The following is a 16,187-nucleotide window of genomic DNA, read 5'->3' as shown; positions in this document are numbered from 1 at the left end:
AGCAAATAAGTAGATCAATGGAATGCAATAAAGAGCCCAGAAATAAACCTACACAAATTTGGTCAATTAATTGACCACAGTGGAGCCAAGAAAATACAGTGTGGAACGGAGAGTCTCTTCAGTAAATGGTGTTGGGAAAACTGGAAAGCCGTATGTAAAAGAATGAAACTGGGCCACTATCTTACTCAATACACAAAATCAACTCAGTGGATTAAAGATTTGAGCCTAAGACCTGAAACCATAAAACTCCTAGAAGATTGAGGAGGTAAGATCCTTGACAGGGGTCTTGGTGGTAATTTTTCGGATTTCACACCAAAAGTAAAGGCAGCCAAAACGATAGTAAACAAATGGGACAGCATCAAACTAAAAAGCTTCTGCATAGCAAAGAAATCATCAAAACAAAATGGTAAGGCAACCTACCAAACAGGAGAAAATATGTGCAAATCATACACCTGGTAAGGGGTTAATCTCTAACACATAAAGAGACAGTCATACAGCTATGTAGCAAAAAAAAAAAAAAAATCTGATTAAAAATGGGCAGGGGTTGGCACTTGGGTGGCTCAGTTGGTTAAGCATCTGACTCTTGATTTCGACTCAGGTCATGATCTCAGGGTCGTGAGATTGAGCCCCATGTTGGGCTCCACGCTCAGTGGGGAGTCCGCCGGAGTATCTCACATCTCTGCCCCTCCGCCCCCCCAAAATAAATAAAATCTTTAAAAAATAATTATTTTTAAAAATGGGCAGAGGATCTGAATGGACAGTTTTCCAGAGACGACATTAATGGCCAGTAGGTACATGAACAGGTGTTCAGCATCACTAAGGGAAGACAATGGCATCACCTCACACCTGTTAGAATAGCTATCAAAAAGAAATAGCAAGTGTTGGCTAGGGTATGGAGAAAAGAGAACCCTCCTGTGCTGTTCGTGGAAACATAAATTGGTGCAGTCAGTCACTATGACAAACAGTAGGAAGGTTCCTCAGAAGATTAAAAATACAACTACCATATGATCGAGCATTTCCACTTCTGTATTATCTCTCTGAAGGAAGGAAAGACACTAATTCAGAAAGATACCTACAATTCCATGTTCATTGCAGCATTATTTACAAGAGCCAAGACTTGGAAACAACCTAAGTGGCCATTGATAAATGGGTAAAGAAAATGTGCATATATATATGTATACAATGGAATACAGTTCAGCATAAAAATGACAGATATCCTACCATTTGTGACAGCATTATGCCAGATGAAATACATCAGGCAAAAACAAATCCCTAATCTCACTTATATGTGGAATCTAAAGAAAACTCTGGGGACGCCTGGGTGGCTCTGTTGGTTAAGTGTCCAACTCTTGATTTTGGCTCAGGTCACGACTCGGGGTCCTGAGATCGAGCCCTGTGTCTGGCTCTGTGCTGAGCGTGGAACTTGTTTGAGAGTTTTTTCCCCCCCCCCCCCCAAAATAAATGTCTGAATTTATAGATACAGAGAACAAAATGGTGGTTACCAGATTACAGGGGGTAGGGTTGGGCAAAATGGATGAAGGTGGTCAAAAGGTATAAACTTCCAGTTATAAAATAGTCCTGAGGATTTAATGGGCAGTATGGTGATAATAGTTAATAATGCCATGCTGTATATTTGAAAGTTGGTGAGAGAGAAGATCTCAAAAGTTCTCAGTCACAAAGGAAGACAATTTGTTAATTGTGCGGTAGTATAGTAGATAATAATTTTTTACTATATGACCCATGAGATCATGATCTGAGCTGAAACCAAAAGTCAGATGCTCAACTGACTGAGCCACCCAGGTGTCCTTTTGGGTTTTTATGGAGGCTTCATTATATAGTCATATTGATTAAGTCATTGGCCATTGGCTGTTTAAACCTTCAGCCCCTCCCTTTCTCTTCTCTGGAGGTTGGGGAGTGAGGTAGGACTGAAATCTTTCTTTCCCTAAAAAAAACCAAAAAACAAAGACTTAGTTTATTTAATTGTTAAAATAATTTAGAAATGGTAAAAAGTAAATGATTCAGACCAAAGATACTTGAACAGTGAACCAAATTGGTAGGAGCTAAAAAAGGTTTTGATTTTGAACTTAAGCCAGCAGAAATACTGGTCAGAACCTTTATTTTTCCTTTCCATATACTATATTAACAAGCATTTTGTTTCTGGGATGACATATGGGCTGCATTTTAGAGTTGAGTCATGAAAATTGTTTCCTGTACAGTGAGTGCATCTTTTCCCATCAATAGCCAATGCCTGAAAACTGGATTGATTTTAGACTTTTTGTTCATTTCTCACTGTGTCTCTAAATTTGATGAGTTTTTATGTCTTACAATTACTCTCTGTTCCCATTTTGTCACAAGGACTTATTTCCTGCCATTTCAATGACTTTATAGTTGAGCTTCCTACTTTCTGTTCCATTTTTTTCATCTTCCGCAATGCTCTAAGGATCTTTCTAAGAAGTAGTTGATCTGATGATATTTCCTCATTCAGTAATTCCCAAAGTCATATTTACACAAGTGCTATTCAGTAACAGTTTGTCTGGTCCATGCAAAACAAGAAAAATAAGGAAAAGATTTTGTGCAAATGAAGTTTATTCACTTTGTCTGTTTTATTCTGTTAAATCCATCATGTTTTGGGAACATATAAAATGCCCTTTATTTTTATTTTTTAAAGATTTTATTTATTTATTTGACAGAGAGAGACACAGCGAGAGAGGGAACACAAGCAGGGGGAGTGGGAGAGGGAGAAGCAGGCTTCCCACAGAGCAGGGAGCCCGATGTGGGGCTCGATCCCAGGACCCTGGGATCGTGACCTGAGCTGAAGGCAGACACTTAAGGACTGAGCCACCCAGGCGCCCCTAAAATGCCCCTTTTAAAAACGGGGGGTGGGATTAGATGGTATTTGCTAATTTTCATTTACTTGTCAAAAGCGGCAATTCTTTCTAAATTTTACATTGAAACATTTTTGTTTTAGTCTCTGAAATTCAGAGGTCTTAGAATCACTGGCCTATAGCACATGGTCCCTAATACCCTAATTATGGCACATAAGATGGTTTGGTTTTGAAATATCTAATGAATTTTATCTCTAATGCTACTCCAGTTGATTGATTGATCGTGGAGGACTTGGTGCGGAAGGCTTGTGCGACCAAGTTTGTACTAAGCTGAAGCCACATTCATTGGGCAAAATATTCTCTGTTCAAGGGATGAATGAAATCCTGATCTGGCCCACTCCTCCTTATTCAGCTTTACATCTTGACTGCTTTTCTTTGTGTGCAAGGTTTATTCTGTAGAGTTACCATGTAATACAGTTCCCTGAAAGCTTGCAGTATGCTTCTTGTAATTGAAGCATTAAAGAAAAAGATACTTTGAACAATTATGGTTGAAATATTATGTTATTATTTAAACCTACATTTTTAAGGGAACAAACTAATCCTTATCCTTTTTATGCCTTATATTGACTAAATTGCTTAACCAATTAAAGAATTAGGGGGAAGTAAAATAGTTTGTACGTTCTGAGTGATTTTTGTGTTATGGATTGTTTGTGTATACTTAACGTGTTAAAGGAGAAAACCTTGAGTTAAGAGTTTTAATATGTACTGTGTTTAATATGTACTCATTTATCTGTTTCTTGCTTCACTGATGAAAAACTTTCAAATCAGAATGAAAAAAAATACCATTTATTAGTGATATATGACTGTATTTCTGAGAATGGGCATTAGATGCAGGATGAATTTTTTATTATTTGAAAAACCTTTTTTGGGGGGAAGCCTGGGTGGCTCAGACGGTTAAGCATCTGCCTTAGGCTCAGGTCGTGATCCCAGGGTCCTAGAATTGAGTCCCACATTGGGCTCCTTGCTCAGCGGGGAGTCTGCTTCTCCCTCTGCTTGCGGTGCCCCCAGATTGCTCAGTCTCTTTCTCTCTCTGTCCCTCTCTGACAAATAAATAAAATCTTAAAAAAAAAAAAATCCTGTTTTTATAGTAGTTTTCATAATAAGTTTATATATTAGTGTTTTTCTTGGTCCTTTAGGGATAGGAAACCAGTTCCTCAGGAGTTTGAAATCTTAAACCAAGAAAACAAATGATTATAAGGTTTTTGTTCTTCACTTTTTTTCTAACCAAGTGATTATATACAGTTACATGGAAGATTTAATCTAAATCTGATTGATTACCCAGCAAAGTACAATTACAGTATAAAGTAAAGAGACACGTGGGTAGAAAGGAACAAAGACTATGAAAAACCTTCATGGTAGAACAATTTTTGTGCTTACGAGGAATGAGTGAAATTGGGGATTAAATTTCATAGACTGAATGCAAGCAGCATTCTGTTCTTCCATCAGAACACTTTTTTTTTTTTTTTAAACTTACAGTCTACATCAGCATCAGCATCTGCATCACCATTTCAGTCTACATGGTATAGTGAATCTGAGATAACTCAGGGAGCACGATCAAGATCACAAAACCAGCAACGGGATCATGATTCAAAAAGACCTAAACTTTCCTGCACAAACTGTACATCTACCTCAGTCGGGAGAAATACTGGACATGGTTTAAATGCAGTATCAGGTAAGAGTTAAATCTGTGTAAGAGTCACTATCTATGCATTTTGGACTAAAGCCCTTTTTCCAAGACATAGTGGTATTGAGCAAGTAGAATGCATGTAAGATAGTGGGTCAAATGTAGTGGAGTTTCTCAAATCTTACCTTAAGTTAGTGCTACAACTGAAATAAACTTAGTTTTGGATTTTTGTTCTAAATTTGATACAAATATCCGACAAACAGGATTAGCATATTTTGATTAATTAGAATAGCTGATATGCATGGTAATCAAATTAGTAAAAGTGACATGTATTTTGCCGGTTGTTATATAAGAAGTCAGTTTTGTAATTGTTACACTAGAAAGGCAAATTTACTGATACATATTAGTATTTCCTATCCTAAGCATATCTTTTGTAAATGTTGTGGTCTATACTTATTTTTCAAAAACAGAAATTCTTTAAACAAAAATAGTTGGTGTTTTTGTAGGAGTTCTATATAAGGAATCTGAATGTGGGGATTTTAGCCGTCTAACTAGCTATATGGCATTGGACAAGTCACTTAACCATTCTGGGATTTAGGTGACTTATCCATAAAGCTCCATACATGGTATTTTGTACTCACAGACACACATTTGTTGCACAAATTGAAAAGCTCTTTCTTGAGAGGGCAAGAGGTTCCCTCCTCACTTACACTTACACTCCTCTTCAAATGAAACACCAGGGAATGCCTGAAATAGTTTTAAGATGAGACAGAATTTGTGATGACACAGTTGGGAGATAAAATTCTTGAAATGCTTATGTATTATCAGTTGAATTAGTGTAAGCGATTCCTTTCTATTTTGATAGACAGGACCTCCTTGGGAAAGACACTGCCCATCTGAAGAATATTAAGAGTAGTGTGATGGGTAAGAGCAGACTGTCCTTAACACTGTAGAGAAACACCAGATATTTTTGGTCTCTTCTACTCTGTGAAGGCATAGCATTAAATACCCTGGGCCATTTCCCTTAATGAGGAGGAATCAATAAGACTATTGGGACTAGGAAAGGAAGAACCAAAATTTTCAAGGTAAATAGGGGCAAGGTTGTGAGACTTACCTTTAATGTATTTTGTTAGGTAGGATTTCATTTAAAAAGATTATGATTGCAACAATACTTTAATTCTTAGAATAAGAGTGAACCAAGTGCGATGTCAATGATAATATTTCTGATAAAATATTGTCAGTATCTGTACTGACAACATTTTCCATTTTGAGATGGCTTGATTTTGATTTTGGCTGTTCTCTCCAACATCACTTTCATTGACTTTTCAGGAAATTCTGCATCTTTGGCAAGCTTTGCATTTTTGTTCTGTAGTTATTTTACATTATGTTTACACTGTATGGTCAGATGTTCTAGAAAGTGACTGAGACATTGGCATCATAGATGGGTGGTCGGTTTTAGTGTTAGAGAAGAATGTGTTTCTGAGTAGGAAATAATTTTATAAGTGATGAGTTCATTAAGAATAATTTTATGTTTTGCTGAATTTTGCTTCTGATTGCAACTCTGTAACCTTGAAGATTCCTATAATAAATCACAATAACCTCCCTGTGTAATACTGAAGATTGGTCATCAGAAACCTTGAAAGCTTTCTCTGAATTAAAATGTCTTCAATTATTTTAAGATTCTTCATGGAGACATAATCAAGTTCCCAGATCTTCATCAATGGTACTTGGATCATTTGGAACTGACTTAATGAGAGAGAGAAGAGATTTAGAGAGAAGAGCAGATTCTTCCATTAGTAATCTTATGGATTATAGTCACCGAAGTGGTGATTTCACAACTTCATCATGTAAGTATAAGTTGTATTGTTATGTGTAACTTATCTAATAATGTTATATTTCTCTCTTTCTGCGTATCATTAAAATCACAGTACAAATGAATACATGAAGTGCATCTTGTGAAGATTTCAAAATAGCTTAATATGTATTCTAGTACCTTATTATGTTTTTAAAAATAAAAAGTTTGAAATAGATGTACATTAATATCTAGGTTCCGTCTGCCTGTAATTTTCTTACGCTTTTCCTTTTAAGAATGCATATGTTCTAAATTATACTACATAATTTTTGTATACCCCAATAATGATCATTTGCCTTATACATTTACTCTTGAACAATGCAGGGGTGAGGGAACTGATACCTATCTCCCCCCATCCTCCAGTACTGGCACTTGAAACATCTATGTATAACTTTTGAATCCCCCAAAACTTTAGTACTCAAACCGTACTGCTGACTGGAAGCCTTACCAAAAACATAAACAGTTGACACATACTTTTTATGTTATATGTATTATGTAATGTAGTCTTACAATAAAGTAAGCTATAAAAAAGAAAATGTTATTAAGAAAATCATAAGAGACAATACATATATAATACCTACTGTATTTACTGAAAAAAATTCTGACCTAACTAAAGCTTGAAATCAACATGTTGGCATAGTTTAGAATTACTTTTGTTTAACGTGAATGTACCTTTATTTTCATTCAGTTGCAATAAAGACCCACACTATTTCTGTCAGTGTACATTAAGCTTAAGGTTTTCAAAATTAAATACTATGAAACAGAAATACTGAAAAACAGAAAGTGCTTTTTGAAATTGGCAGATCTAGCAGGCAAAAGTGGAGTTTGATTTACATAGAAGAAAATACATTTGTTCTTAAAGGTGTAGGTTATTTTAAATAAGCTTATTGGGGCAAGCCTTTGCTTAAGACAGTGAAAACATCTTTTTATTTGCTTGGCTTCAGATGGAGGAGCTGTAGTATATAGTATCAATACCATCTATGCTTGGAGGTCTGCAAGTATAGGATAGAAAAGATTTAACCACTAAGAGTTTATCCCTTCACGAGGTTCTCTGCGTTAGTGCAGTAGCAATCTTACTCTTAAGTAGGTGTATGGATGAGTATTCGTTATAAAGGAAGGCAAAAGTATTTCTCATCCCATTTCAAGATTTGAACCACCAGTAGTATACTTTTCAAAATTGCAGCTACCAGGGCACTATTCTGACCCAGCTCCCAGCAAGTAGAGGTATGTCTGATGAGTAACCAGAGATAACATCCACTGCTCTTAATTTGAAAGAAAAAAGATTGGAGAAAGTTTTAGCTGGTAACAAGGTTTGCCATAAAATTATAAGGATGATAATATTTGTGTTTCGTTTTATGCTTATTACAGAGTAAGAAGAATCTCCAAAACACTGTCTCCCTAGGATTATTTTGTCTTTATTTGTTGTGAGAGTCATTCACAGTGAATTATTTGGCCCATTTAAAATTCCTTGTCCATTTGGATATTATTTTATCATATCAATTTCTGATTAACAAATTCAGACTGTTATACCTTCAACAAGTTAGTAGATTTAGATGTTTATTTCATAAGCTGTGACACATTTCTTTCTTTTCAGTTTACAATGTACTGGATTTTATCAAAGGTATAGAAAGAAATATATTTATTTTTTTTCCCTATAATAAGAGTTAAGCTGTATATTTATAGTATAGCAGTATTTGGTTTGAATCCAGTATTTCAGTTTACAGTAATTAGTTAATAAATGCAAATTTAATAATACTCAAATTTTATTTCACGTAATTGGTATCTTTCTTTTCTTTCAAAAATAGATGTTCAAGACAGAGTTCCTTCTTCATATTCACAGGGAGCAAGACCAAAAGATAACTCAGTGAGCACTTTACAGTTGAATACATCATCCACAAACCACCAAATGCCTTCTGAACATCAGACCATACCATGTTCTAGGGACTCTAGTAGAAATTCTCTAAGATCAAATTCTTCTCCAAGAGAATTGGAATCTCCCCAAAGCAGTACACAACCTGGATTTTCTTATATTTCAAATAGAGATGAAACCTCAAGCAGTTCAGATAGGGTTGGTTCATCTCAAAGATCATTTCAAGAATCTTCTGACAACGAAGGTAGACGTTCGACCAGGAGATTGCTGTCGCGTATAGCTTCTAGTATGTCATCTACCTTTTTTTCACGAAGATCTAGCCAGGATTCCTTGAATGCAAGATCATTGAGTTCTGAAAATTCTTATGTGTCTCCAAGAATCTTGACAGCTTCACAGTCTCGTAGCAATGCAGCATCAACTTCTGATGTTCCCGATAATAGGGCATCTGAAGCTTCTCAGGGATTTCGATTTCTTAGGCGAAGATGGGGTTTGTCCTCTCTTAGCCAAAATCATAGCTCTGAGCCAGATTCAGAAAATTTTAACCAAGAACCTGAAGGTAGAAATACAGGACCATGGTTATCTTCCTCACTTAGAAATAGATGCACACCTTTGTTCTCTAGAAGGAGACGAGAGGGACGAGATGAATCTTCAAGGATACCTACCTCTGATATACCACCTAGATCTCATCATATTTTTAGAAGAGAATCAAATGAAGTGGTTCACCTTGAAGCACAGAGTGATCCCCTTGGGGCTCCTGCCAACAGATCACAAGCATCTGCAGCTTCGAGTAATGCTGCTGCAGGTGGCTCCACGTCAGATTCAGCCCACAGTGGAAGAAATACAGGAATAACAGGGGTCCTGCCTGGTTCCTTGTTTCGATTTGCAGTCCCCCCAGCACTTGGAAATAATTTGACCGACAATGTCATGATTACTGTAGATATTATTCCTTCAGGTTGGAGTTCATCTGATGGAAAAAGTGATAAAACTAAAAGTGCACCTTCAAGAGACCCAGAAAGACTGCAGAAAATAAAAGAGAGGTAAATTTGAATACCTGTCCTAAGTTCGTAAAGCAAAGAGCGGATCAGAGGAAGAAGTCCTTTTCTATAAATGGTTTCTCATAACATTGGTATCTGAGATTTCTTTTCCTTAAAATTTATATCCACTAAGATGTTAGATTCTCAAAGGAAATGGATGAGAATTAATAAGGTAGGCACTGGGAGTATAGATTGCATCAAGAAATAATCTAAAGATTATTTTTAACCAGCTTTTGATACAGATGCACAAAAAGACAAAAATCTTAATCTCTTACCTGTTCCTTGGTGGACCATTGCTAAATGGGATTGGTAAAGGGGCTCCAGTGGTTACGGGTTATCAAAACAATCTGTCTTAGCGTTTAGTAAGATTTATTTACCATTTATTTGTATTTCTTATCTCAGACTCTTTTTCGGAATGAGGTAAAATCATTTACACAAATTATTTTGTTTTTGAAGTCCAGGTATATACTGAATATTCTTTGTATATTGTGAATATTTGATAGAAATACTAGTTTAAATTCAGGACTTAGAATCTTTTTATGTAAATGTATCTTTGTAGAGTTGAAGATTGCTTAAAAATCTCTGGTAAGAGGGAAAAGATGAAAAATCAGAGATTTTAGTCCCAACTTGATTATTTTGTCATGTTAGTGTACTTAGTTTTTCCAACTATTAAGATAATTTTTATAAAAAATAATTTTCCTGATAAAACAGGTTAGGATAGTACATGTAAAATATACTTGTAGGAAGAAAAGACTTAGGTAAAGTGAAGGCTGTGGGGTGTTTTGTGTTTTTGTTTTTTTCTTGTTCATAAAGCCCTATTGTAATGGAATTGTTGGGAAGCATAGTTGTTACTGTCATTTTAGGTTTTTTTTTTTTTTTTAAGAAGAAGAAATACTTTCAAATCTACCTCTGGGGACAGGGAACTGAAATGTTGGACGTTAGGCCACAACATTCCCTTTTTTCCTTATGTAGGACAAATTGTACCATGGGACTATTTTCCTACACTTAAAGTTTGCTGTTTTTCCTTGGAGAAAGATTCACTGCCCTGGTAGTGTTAGCTTTAATGTCATTTTAGCAACTCCCTCTGATTACAAGCTGTCTGCTGAGGAATTTAGTAACTATTATATTTCTTGTGTTCAAAGTTAGGTTAATTTGAGTGCAGTGGTATAAATAGAGCAAAGCATTAGTTTAGTAATTTCCAGAGAGAAACAAATTAAGCCAGCACCACCCTGTCTGGTTAGATAGTTTATAAAGCAGCATTTGTTGGTTATTTTGTCATAGAGACTGTATGTGTATTCCTTTATTATATATTTTGCTCATACATGAAGATTTTAAGACACTCTGCAGGTGAATTAATAAGAATCTAAAAAATTGAACCCCCCAAATAAAAAATAATTGAAACTATAAGCCAAAGAAGGTTAAATCTGAAGGTAAAACATAAATATTTATGCTTGAGGTTATATCTCTGGTTCAGCCAGAGCATGATAGTCACTTCGTCGTTGTGCGTCTAATCCTCTTTCCACACATCTTTTGCTAAATTCATTAGGAACCTGTATAATCCACTTGTATTTCAGTAGCAGTTTAAGCATTCAGTTGTTTTAATTTACTGAGTACCTCTTTCGTGCCAGCAATAGACTAAGGTAATAGTGATTTTAACAAAAAAATTACACACACACACACACACACACACACACACACACACACACCCCTATCATTTTGCATTTAAATTAAGCAGTACATGTTGGCCTATTAAATAGAGAACATAGTTTAATGGAAAGGCTTCACACTTAAAAGCCTGCCCTGTAAAAATCAGGATGACTGAATAACATTGCAGCAGGTGGGGGAAATGGAGAATTTAAAAACCTATTGTTTTTTTACTGTGATTTAATACAAAAAGTCTTATCAGTTTAAATATATGTGGTTCTGATAGCATGTAAATGAAAAAAACACAGGTCATTATTTAATTTATTGAAGTTGTCCTAACAGTTTTTTTAGGAGGTGGGGGAGAAAAGTGATAAGTATATACGTATATTCCTTTATACTATTGGAATTTGAAGTAGTCTGTGATACTGTAAAAATTAAAATCTCTTAGGGATGTTTGTAAAGTGATCGTGAAAAATAAGGAACTTAAAATGTGATATCAAAGGCAAAATTACTTAAAGCATTTGAAGATAATAGGAGATACCCTGTTTCATTTACCTTTAAAATACTGTAATTTTCATTCTTATTGAACTGGTTTTTTTATGGTGATCGCTGTTTTTTAAGGTTTTTTGCTTTTTTCTACTCAGAACATGAGTAGAAATAACAAAGACATTGTTTGAGATTAGGTATGATTGGAAATGACCAACCAGGATGAGTTATCATAGCTGTTTACAAAACTTTCCTTCTTTTCTAGCCTCCTTTTAGAGGACTCTGAAGAAGAAGAAGGTGACTTATGTAGAATTTGTCAGATGGCAGCTGCATCATCATCTAACTTGCTGATAGAGCCATGCAAGTGCACAGGAAGTTTGCAGTATGTCCACCAAGAATGTATGAAAAAGTGGTTACAGGCCAAAATTAACTCTGGTGAGATTTACCTTTTTATGTATTTTATTTTCACAGTTTTTCCAAGAGATGTACATATCAATGCATTTTAGTTAGCAAATCTGATTATAATTTATTGTGAAAGTTATACACATCAAACGTATGTTATTTTTTGAAGCAAAAGTACTAAAGAGCATTCATTAGTCTTTGTAAATTTAATTTCTCCTAGTGTTTCTTATATTTCTTTTTTTTTTTTTTTAAGATTTTATTTATTTATTTGACACAGAGATACAGCGAGAGAGAGGGAACACAAGCAGGGGGAGTGGGAGAGGGAGAAGCAGGCTTCCCGCTGAGCAGGAAGCCCAATGTGGGGCTCGATCCCAGGACCCTGGGATCATGACCTGAGCCGAAGGCAGACGCTTAACGACTGAGCCACCCAGGCACCCCTCTTATGTTTCATTAACCCAACAAACTACTTTTTCATAGATGTTTGATAACTATAATTGGTTATCACGGTTGATCCTTATATGTTATGTAAGATCCTTTTGAATTGAATTGAAGAAATAATACTATTTACCAGCTGTGTGTCCTTGAGAAATATTTGTTTCTAATGCTGTTGTGCAGTAATAATAAGGTTACTATAGGGATTCATTGTTTATTGAGTACCCGTTAGGCAGCCAGGCACAGTTCTAAATGTGGGATCTAGAATGGTGGACAAGACAGACAAGGCACTTGCTTTGGTGGTGGTATTGGGTGTTAAAGGAATGCCTTGTTGAGGTGAGGACATTTAAACTGAACAAAGAGGAGCTAGCTATTCCAAAATGAGGGCAAAAGCATTCCAACTGAGCAAACTCCTAGTGTGAAAACTTTAAGGTGGTAACATGACAGGTGTGTTTGAGGAACTGAAGGAAATGCAGTGTGGCAGGAGTATAATTAGTGGTAAGGAGACGGATGATACAGTTGAGATAAGAGAGATTAGCAGAGGTTATCTCATTTAAGACTTTTAAAACGAATGTCTGAAGTTTAGATTTTTGTCTTAAGTGTGATGGGAAGCCACTGAAAGGCAGGGGAGTAAAATGATTTTATTTTGGTTGCTCTGTGGAGAATGGATTTTAGGGGGACAGGAGTAGAGGCAAGGAGTCCGTCCAGGAATCTATCTTATAAGAGATGGTGATGGTAGTGGTAGAAATGGATGGATTCTGGTATGTTTGGGAGGTAGATTCTGTATGACTTGCCAATGGATTGGATGTAGTGAAGGAGAAAGAACAATTTGAGAAGTTTATATTTTTGCCTTGAGCAACTAAGTAAATGGTGGGGCCATTTACTGAACTAAAAGAAAAGTAGGAATGGAATAAGTGTGGGGCAGGAAATAATTCTGTTTTAGACATAAACAGCTTATTAGAGAACCATCTAAAAATGTCATCTAGGCAGTTAGTAGACAAACCTGGTGTTTCAGGAGATCATTAGTTCTGAAAGTTAAATTTTGGGGAATTGGAGCACATAAGTAATAATTTTAAGCTATGGGATTAAGTAAGATCCCAAGAGCAAGAACCAGGTATCAAAGGAATGCCAGGACAGAGCCCTGGGGCACCCAAGCATTTAATAGGAGCAGAGGAGATTTGAGGAGTAGCCTCAATCTGGTAGGAAGAAAACTAAGAAAATGTAGTATTGTGCAAGCCAAAAGAAGAAGGTGTTCTGAAGAGGGTATGATCAATCCTGTCAGGTATCACAAAGAGATATGAACAAAGAAATGGCAGTTGGTAGCATGAATGTCCTTGGTGGCTTCAGTTTTTGTGGAGTGGTGGAATCATGAGCATGATTAATGGGATTGAGAGAAAAGGTAAGACAGGAAACAGCCACATAGACCCCTCTTCCAATAAGCTTTATTGTTAAGGAGACTGGTGATAAGGGGGAGGAATTGGGGAGTAAAATGGGGTCATAAGACGTGTTTTTTGTTTTATTTGAAGTGGGAGATTTTAGGGCATCTTTTATTTTAATAAAAGATACAATGGAAAGAAAAAAGTTTTAGCCTTTAATAGGAAAAAAAAATACTTTATATCTAGAAGGCTGGTGTTGATATGGATATGGTCAGTTTGTTGCTTTGATGAGAGGATGCTTGCTTGAATTCCTGTGTAATTACAGTTACTTCTGTTTTCTTAAAGAGGTAAGGTCTTTAGCTGATTAGGGGACAGGTTAAGAGATTTTGATATGGAGGGAAAATAATACTTGAAGACGTTTTTAGGGTTTTCTGGAGGTACCAGTGTCCATAAAAATCTGTGGCTCTGAATATGATTAAAAAGTGAGATGTACATTTTTTTAGAAGCAGTTTTCAGATGTTTGGATATAGACATGGATTTGAGTTTGCTGGGGTTGGGATCTTTGCTAGGCAAATATGATGAAGAGAGTTAAGGATATTCGTAAGGACATAGCTGTGGTGGCCATGGAAATTAAAATCAAGAGGGGGAGTGTAAGGACATCAAGAAGTGGATAGTGAGAAAGTGGTAGGGTTAGTGTCTATGAGTCTCATTGACATTGAAGAGAATTGCCAGAGTAGGTAACCTGAAATGATGAGAAGTTGTGGGTACACTGGAGAAAATGCCTAAAATACAGATTTAGGGGTAGTGCAGAAAACTATGATGACAAAGTCAAGGGTATGACTGTAGAGAATGGCTGGGCTGGGGAAGGGTAATACTTAGAAGCATGGATGTTGAGGAAATGTGTGTGGATATTGAAGTAGCCAAGAAGTTGATAAAGATGGAAATCCAGGTGCTAAAGTTATTAATGAAAGAGGATGGACTTAGAGTTTCAAAATAGCAATAGGTATAGGGGTTATTTATTTCTACTTCTTGGTCCTGAGGTAAAGGGGTTGTTGTGGGAAAAAAAAGTATGTATCAGTCTAGAGGGGCCCTGTGATTTAGGCATGAAGTTGAAGAGATTAATCAAAAAAAGAGACTGATTATGAGAAATTTAGACCATGAGTACCAGAGGACATAGTGAAAATGACTAGTAGGGTGAGAAGGGTGGGAAATTGGATCAGATTAGTAAATGGACACACTTGTATGAGATTGACGGTCTGATATAATGGTGACATAGGAAAATCATTTATGAGGTATGATGGCATTAATACTAATTTTAATAATCTTTTGGAAGAGTTGGGTAACCTGTTCAAGCTGGAGATTATGAGGCTCCTGGGAAAATTTTGTTTTTGTGTAGCTAGGTAGCCAAGGCCGCCTCGGGGTCCGGGGCTTATGTTTTGTTTTAAGGTAGTCTGATCCCAAAGCTGTGGGACAGACCCATCTCACCTGTAGCAGCCTTTTCTTAGCTATATGGTGTTATGACAGCCTCTTGTCTTTATTAAGTCAGTGCCCTCGGGCATTATTAAGATGAAATGAGTGTTCAGCATGGAAGCATTTGTTCTTGGCCCAGGAATGTTAGCCATTACCAAAATGAAAAACAACATGATTCACTTTCTGATAATATTTGCAGTTACATTGTTAGTGTTGTGTAGGCAGAAAAACAGATAATACAGTGTGTTAAGAACATAGGCATTTTGACTGTGAACTGTGCAAGACTGTTGAATCTCAGATCTGTACCTCTGAAACAAATAATGCAATATATGTTAAGAAAGAAAAAAAGAAGAAGAAGAATGTAGCAGGAGGGGAAGAATGAAGGGGGGGAAATCGGAGGGGGAGAAGAACCATGAGAGACAATGGACTCTGAAAAACAAACTGAGGGTTCTAGAGGGGAGGGGGTTGGGAGGATGGGTTAGCCTGGTGATGGGTATTGAGGAGGGCACGTTCTGCATGGAGCACTGGGTGTTATGCACAAGCAATGAATCATGGAACACTATATCTAAAACTAATGATGTAATGTATGGGGATTAACATAACAATAAAAAAATTAAAAAAAAAAAAAAGAACATAGGCATTTTGGAATTAGATAAGACAAGATTGGGATAATGGCTCTAACACTTAACTGGAAGATCTCGAGTAAATTTTTTAACATTGGTTCTCAACCCTGGCTGCTGGTCACAATTATCCATTAGAGTTTTTAAAAATATATATGCCTAGATCTAGTTTCGGACATTCTTAAGTAGTTCTGGGATTGGGCCTCAGTTCCATTATGAGTCAAACTGAGTAATATTTACCACACAGGGTTGGTGTGAAGGTCAGATGAGATGATGTTTATAAATAGTTTCTCACAGTACTGGGCATGTGGTAAATACTCAATTTGATGGGTTTTATCAGGTTATAATAAGTACTTTCTAAGATTTGGTCAAATGAATGTAAAGATCTCAAGATCTGAACATTCCTGATAAATTTTCACAAACCTTTCTCATACTTACATAAAGACCCATATGGTAGAAGATTCATTCTGGTAGAGATTGATTTAAACATTT

At 36.2% G+C, this 16,187-nt stretch overlaps 1 protein-coding gene across 5 annotated transcripts in view; it reads left to right on the top strand.

The window, feature by feature from the left end:
* The window catches only part of MARCHF7 (membrane associated ring-CH-type finger 7), a 54,717-nt gene that overhangs the window by 25,692 nt on the left and 12,838 nt on the right, over positions 1 to 16,187 (top strand). For all 5 annotated transcript variants that reach the window (XR_004300193.1, XM_032409699.1, XM_032409689.1 and 2 more), the window contains exons 3-6: positions 4,362 to 4,557; positions 6,189 to 6,356; positions 8,167 to 9,268; positions 11,661 to 11,830. Coding sequence is in view for 4 of the 5 variants with exons in the window: in XM_032409699.1 (XP_032265590.1) it covers positions 4,362 to 4,557; positions 6,189 to 6,356; positions 8,167 to 9,268; positions 11,661 to 11,830 (1,636 nt within the window). In the remaining variant the exon portion in view is untranslated. The remainder of the gene's footprint in view (positions 1 to 4,361; positions 4,558 to 6,188; positions 6,357 to 8,166; positions 9,269 to 11,660; positions 11,831 to 16,187) is intronic.

Source organism: Phoca vitulina, unplaced genomic scaffold (assembly GCF_004348235.1).
Source record: "Phoca vitulina isolate PV1807 unplaced genomic scaffold, GSC_HSeal_1.0 scaffold1, whole genome shotgun sequence".
NCBI lineage: Eukaryota > Metazoa > Chordata > Mammalia > Carnivora > Phocidae > Phoca > Phoca vitulina.
This window is presented reverse-complemented; position numbering and strand designations above follow the sequence as displayed.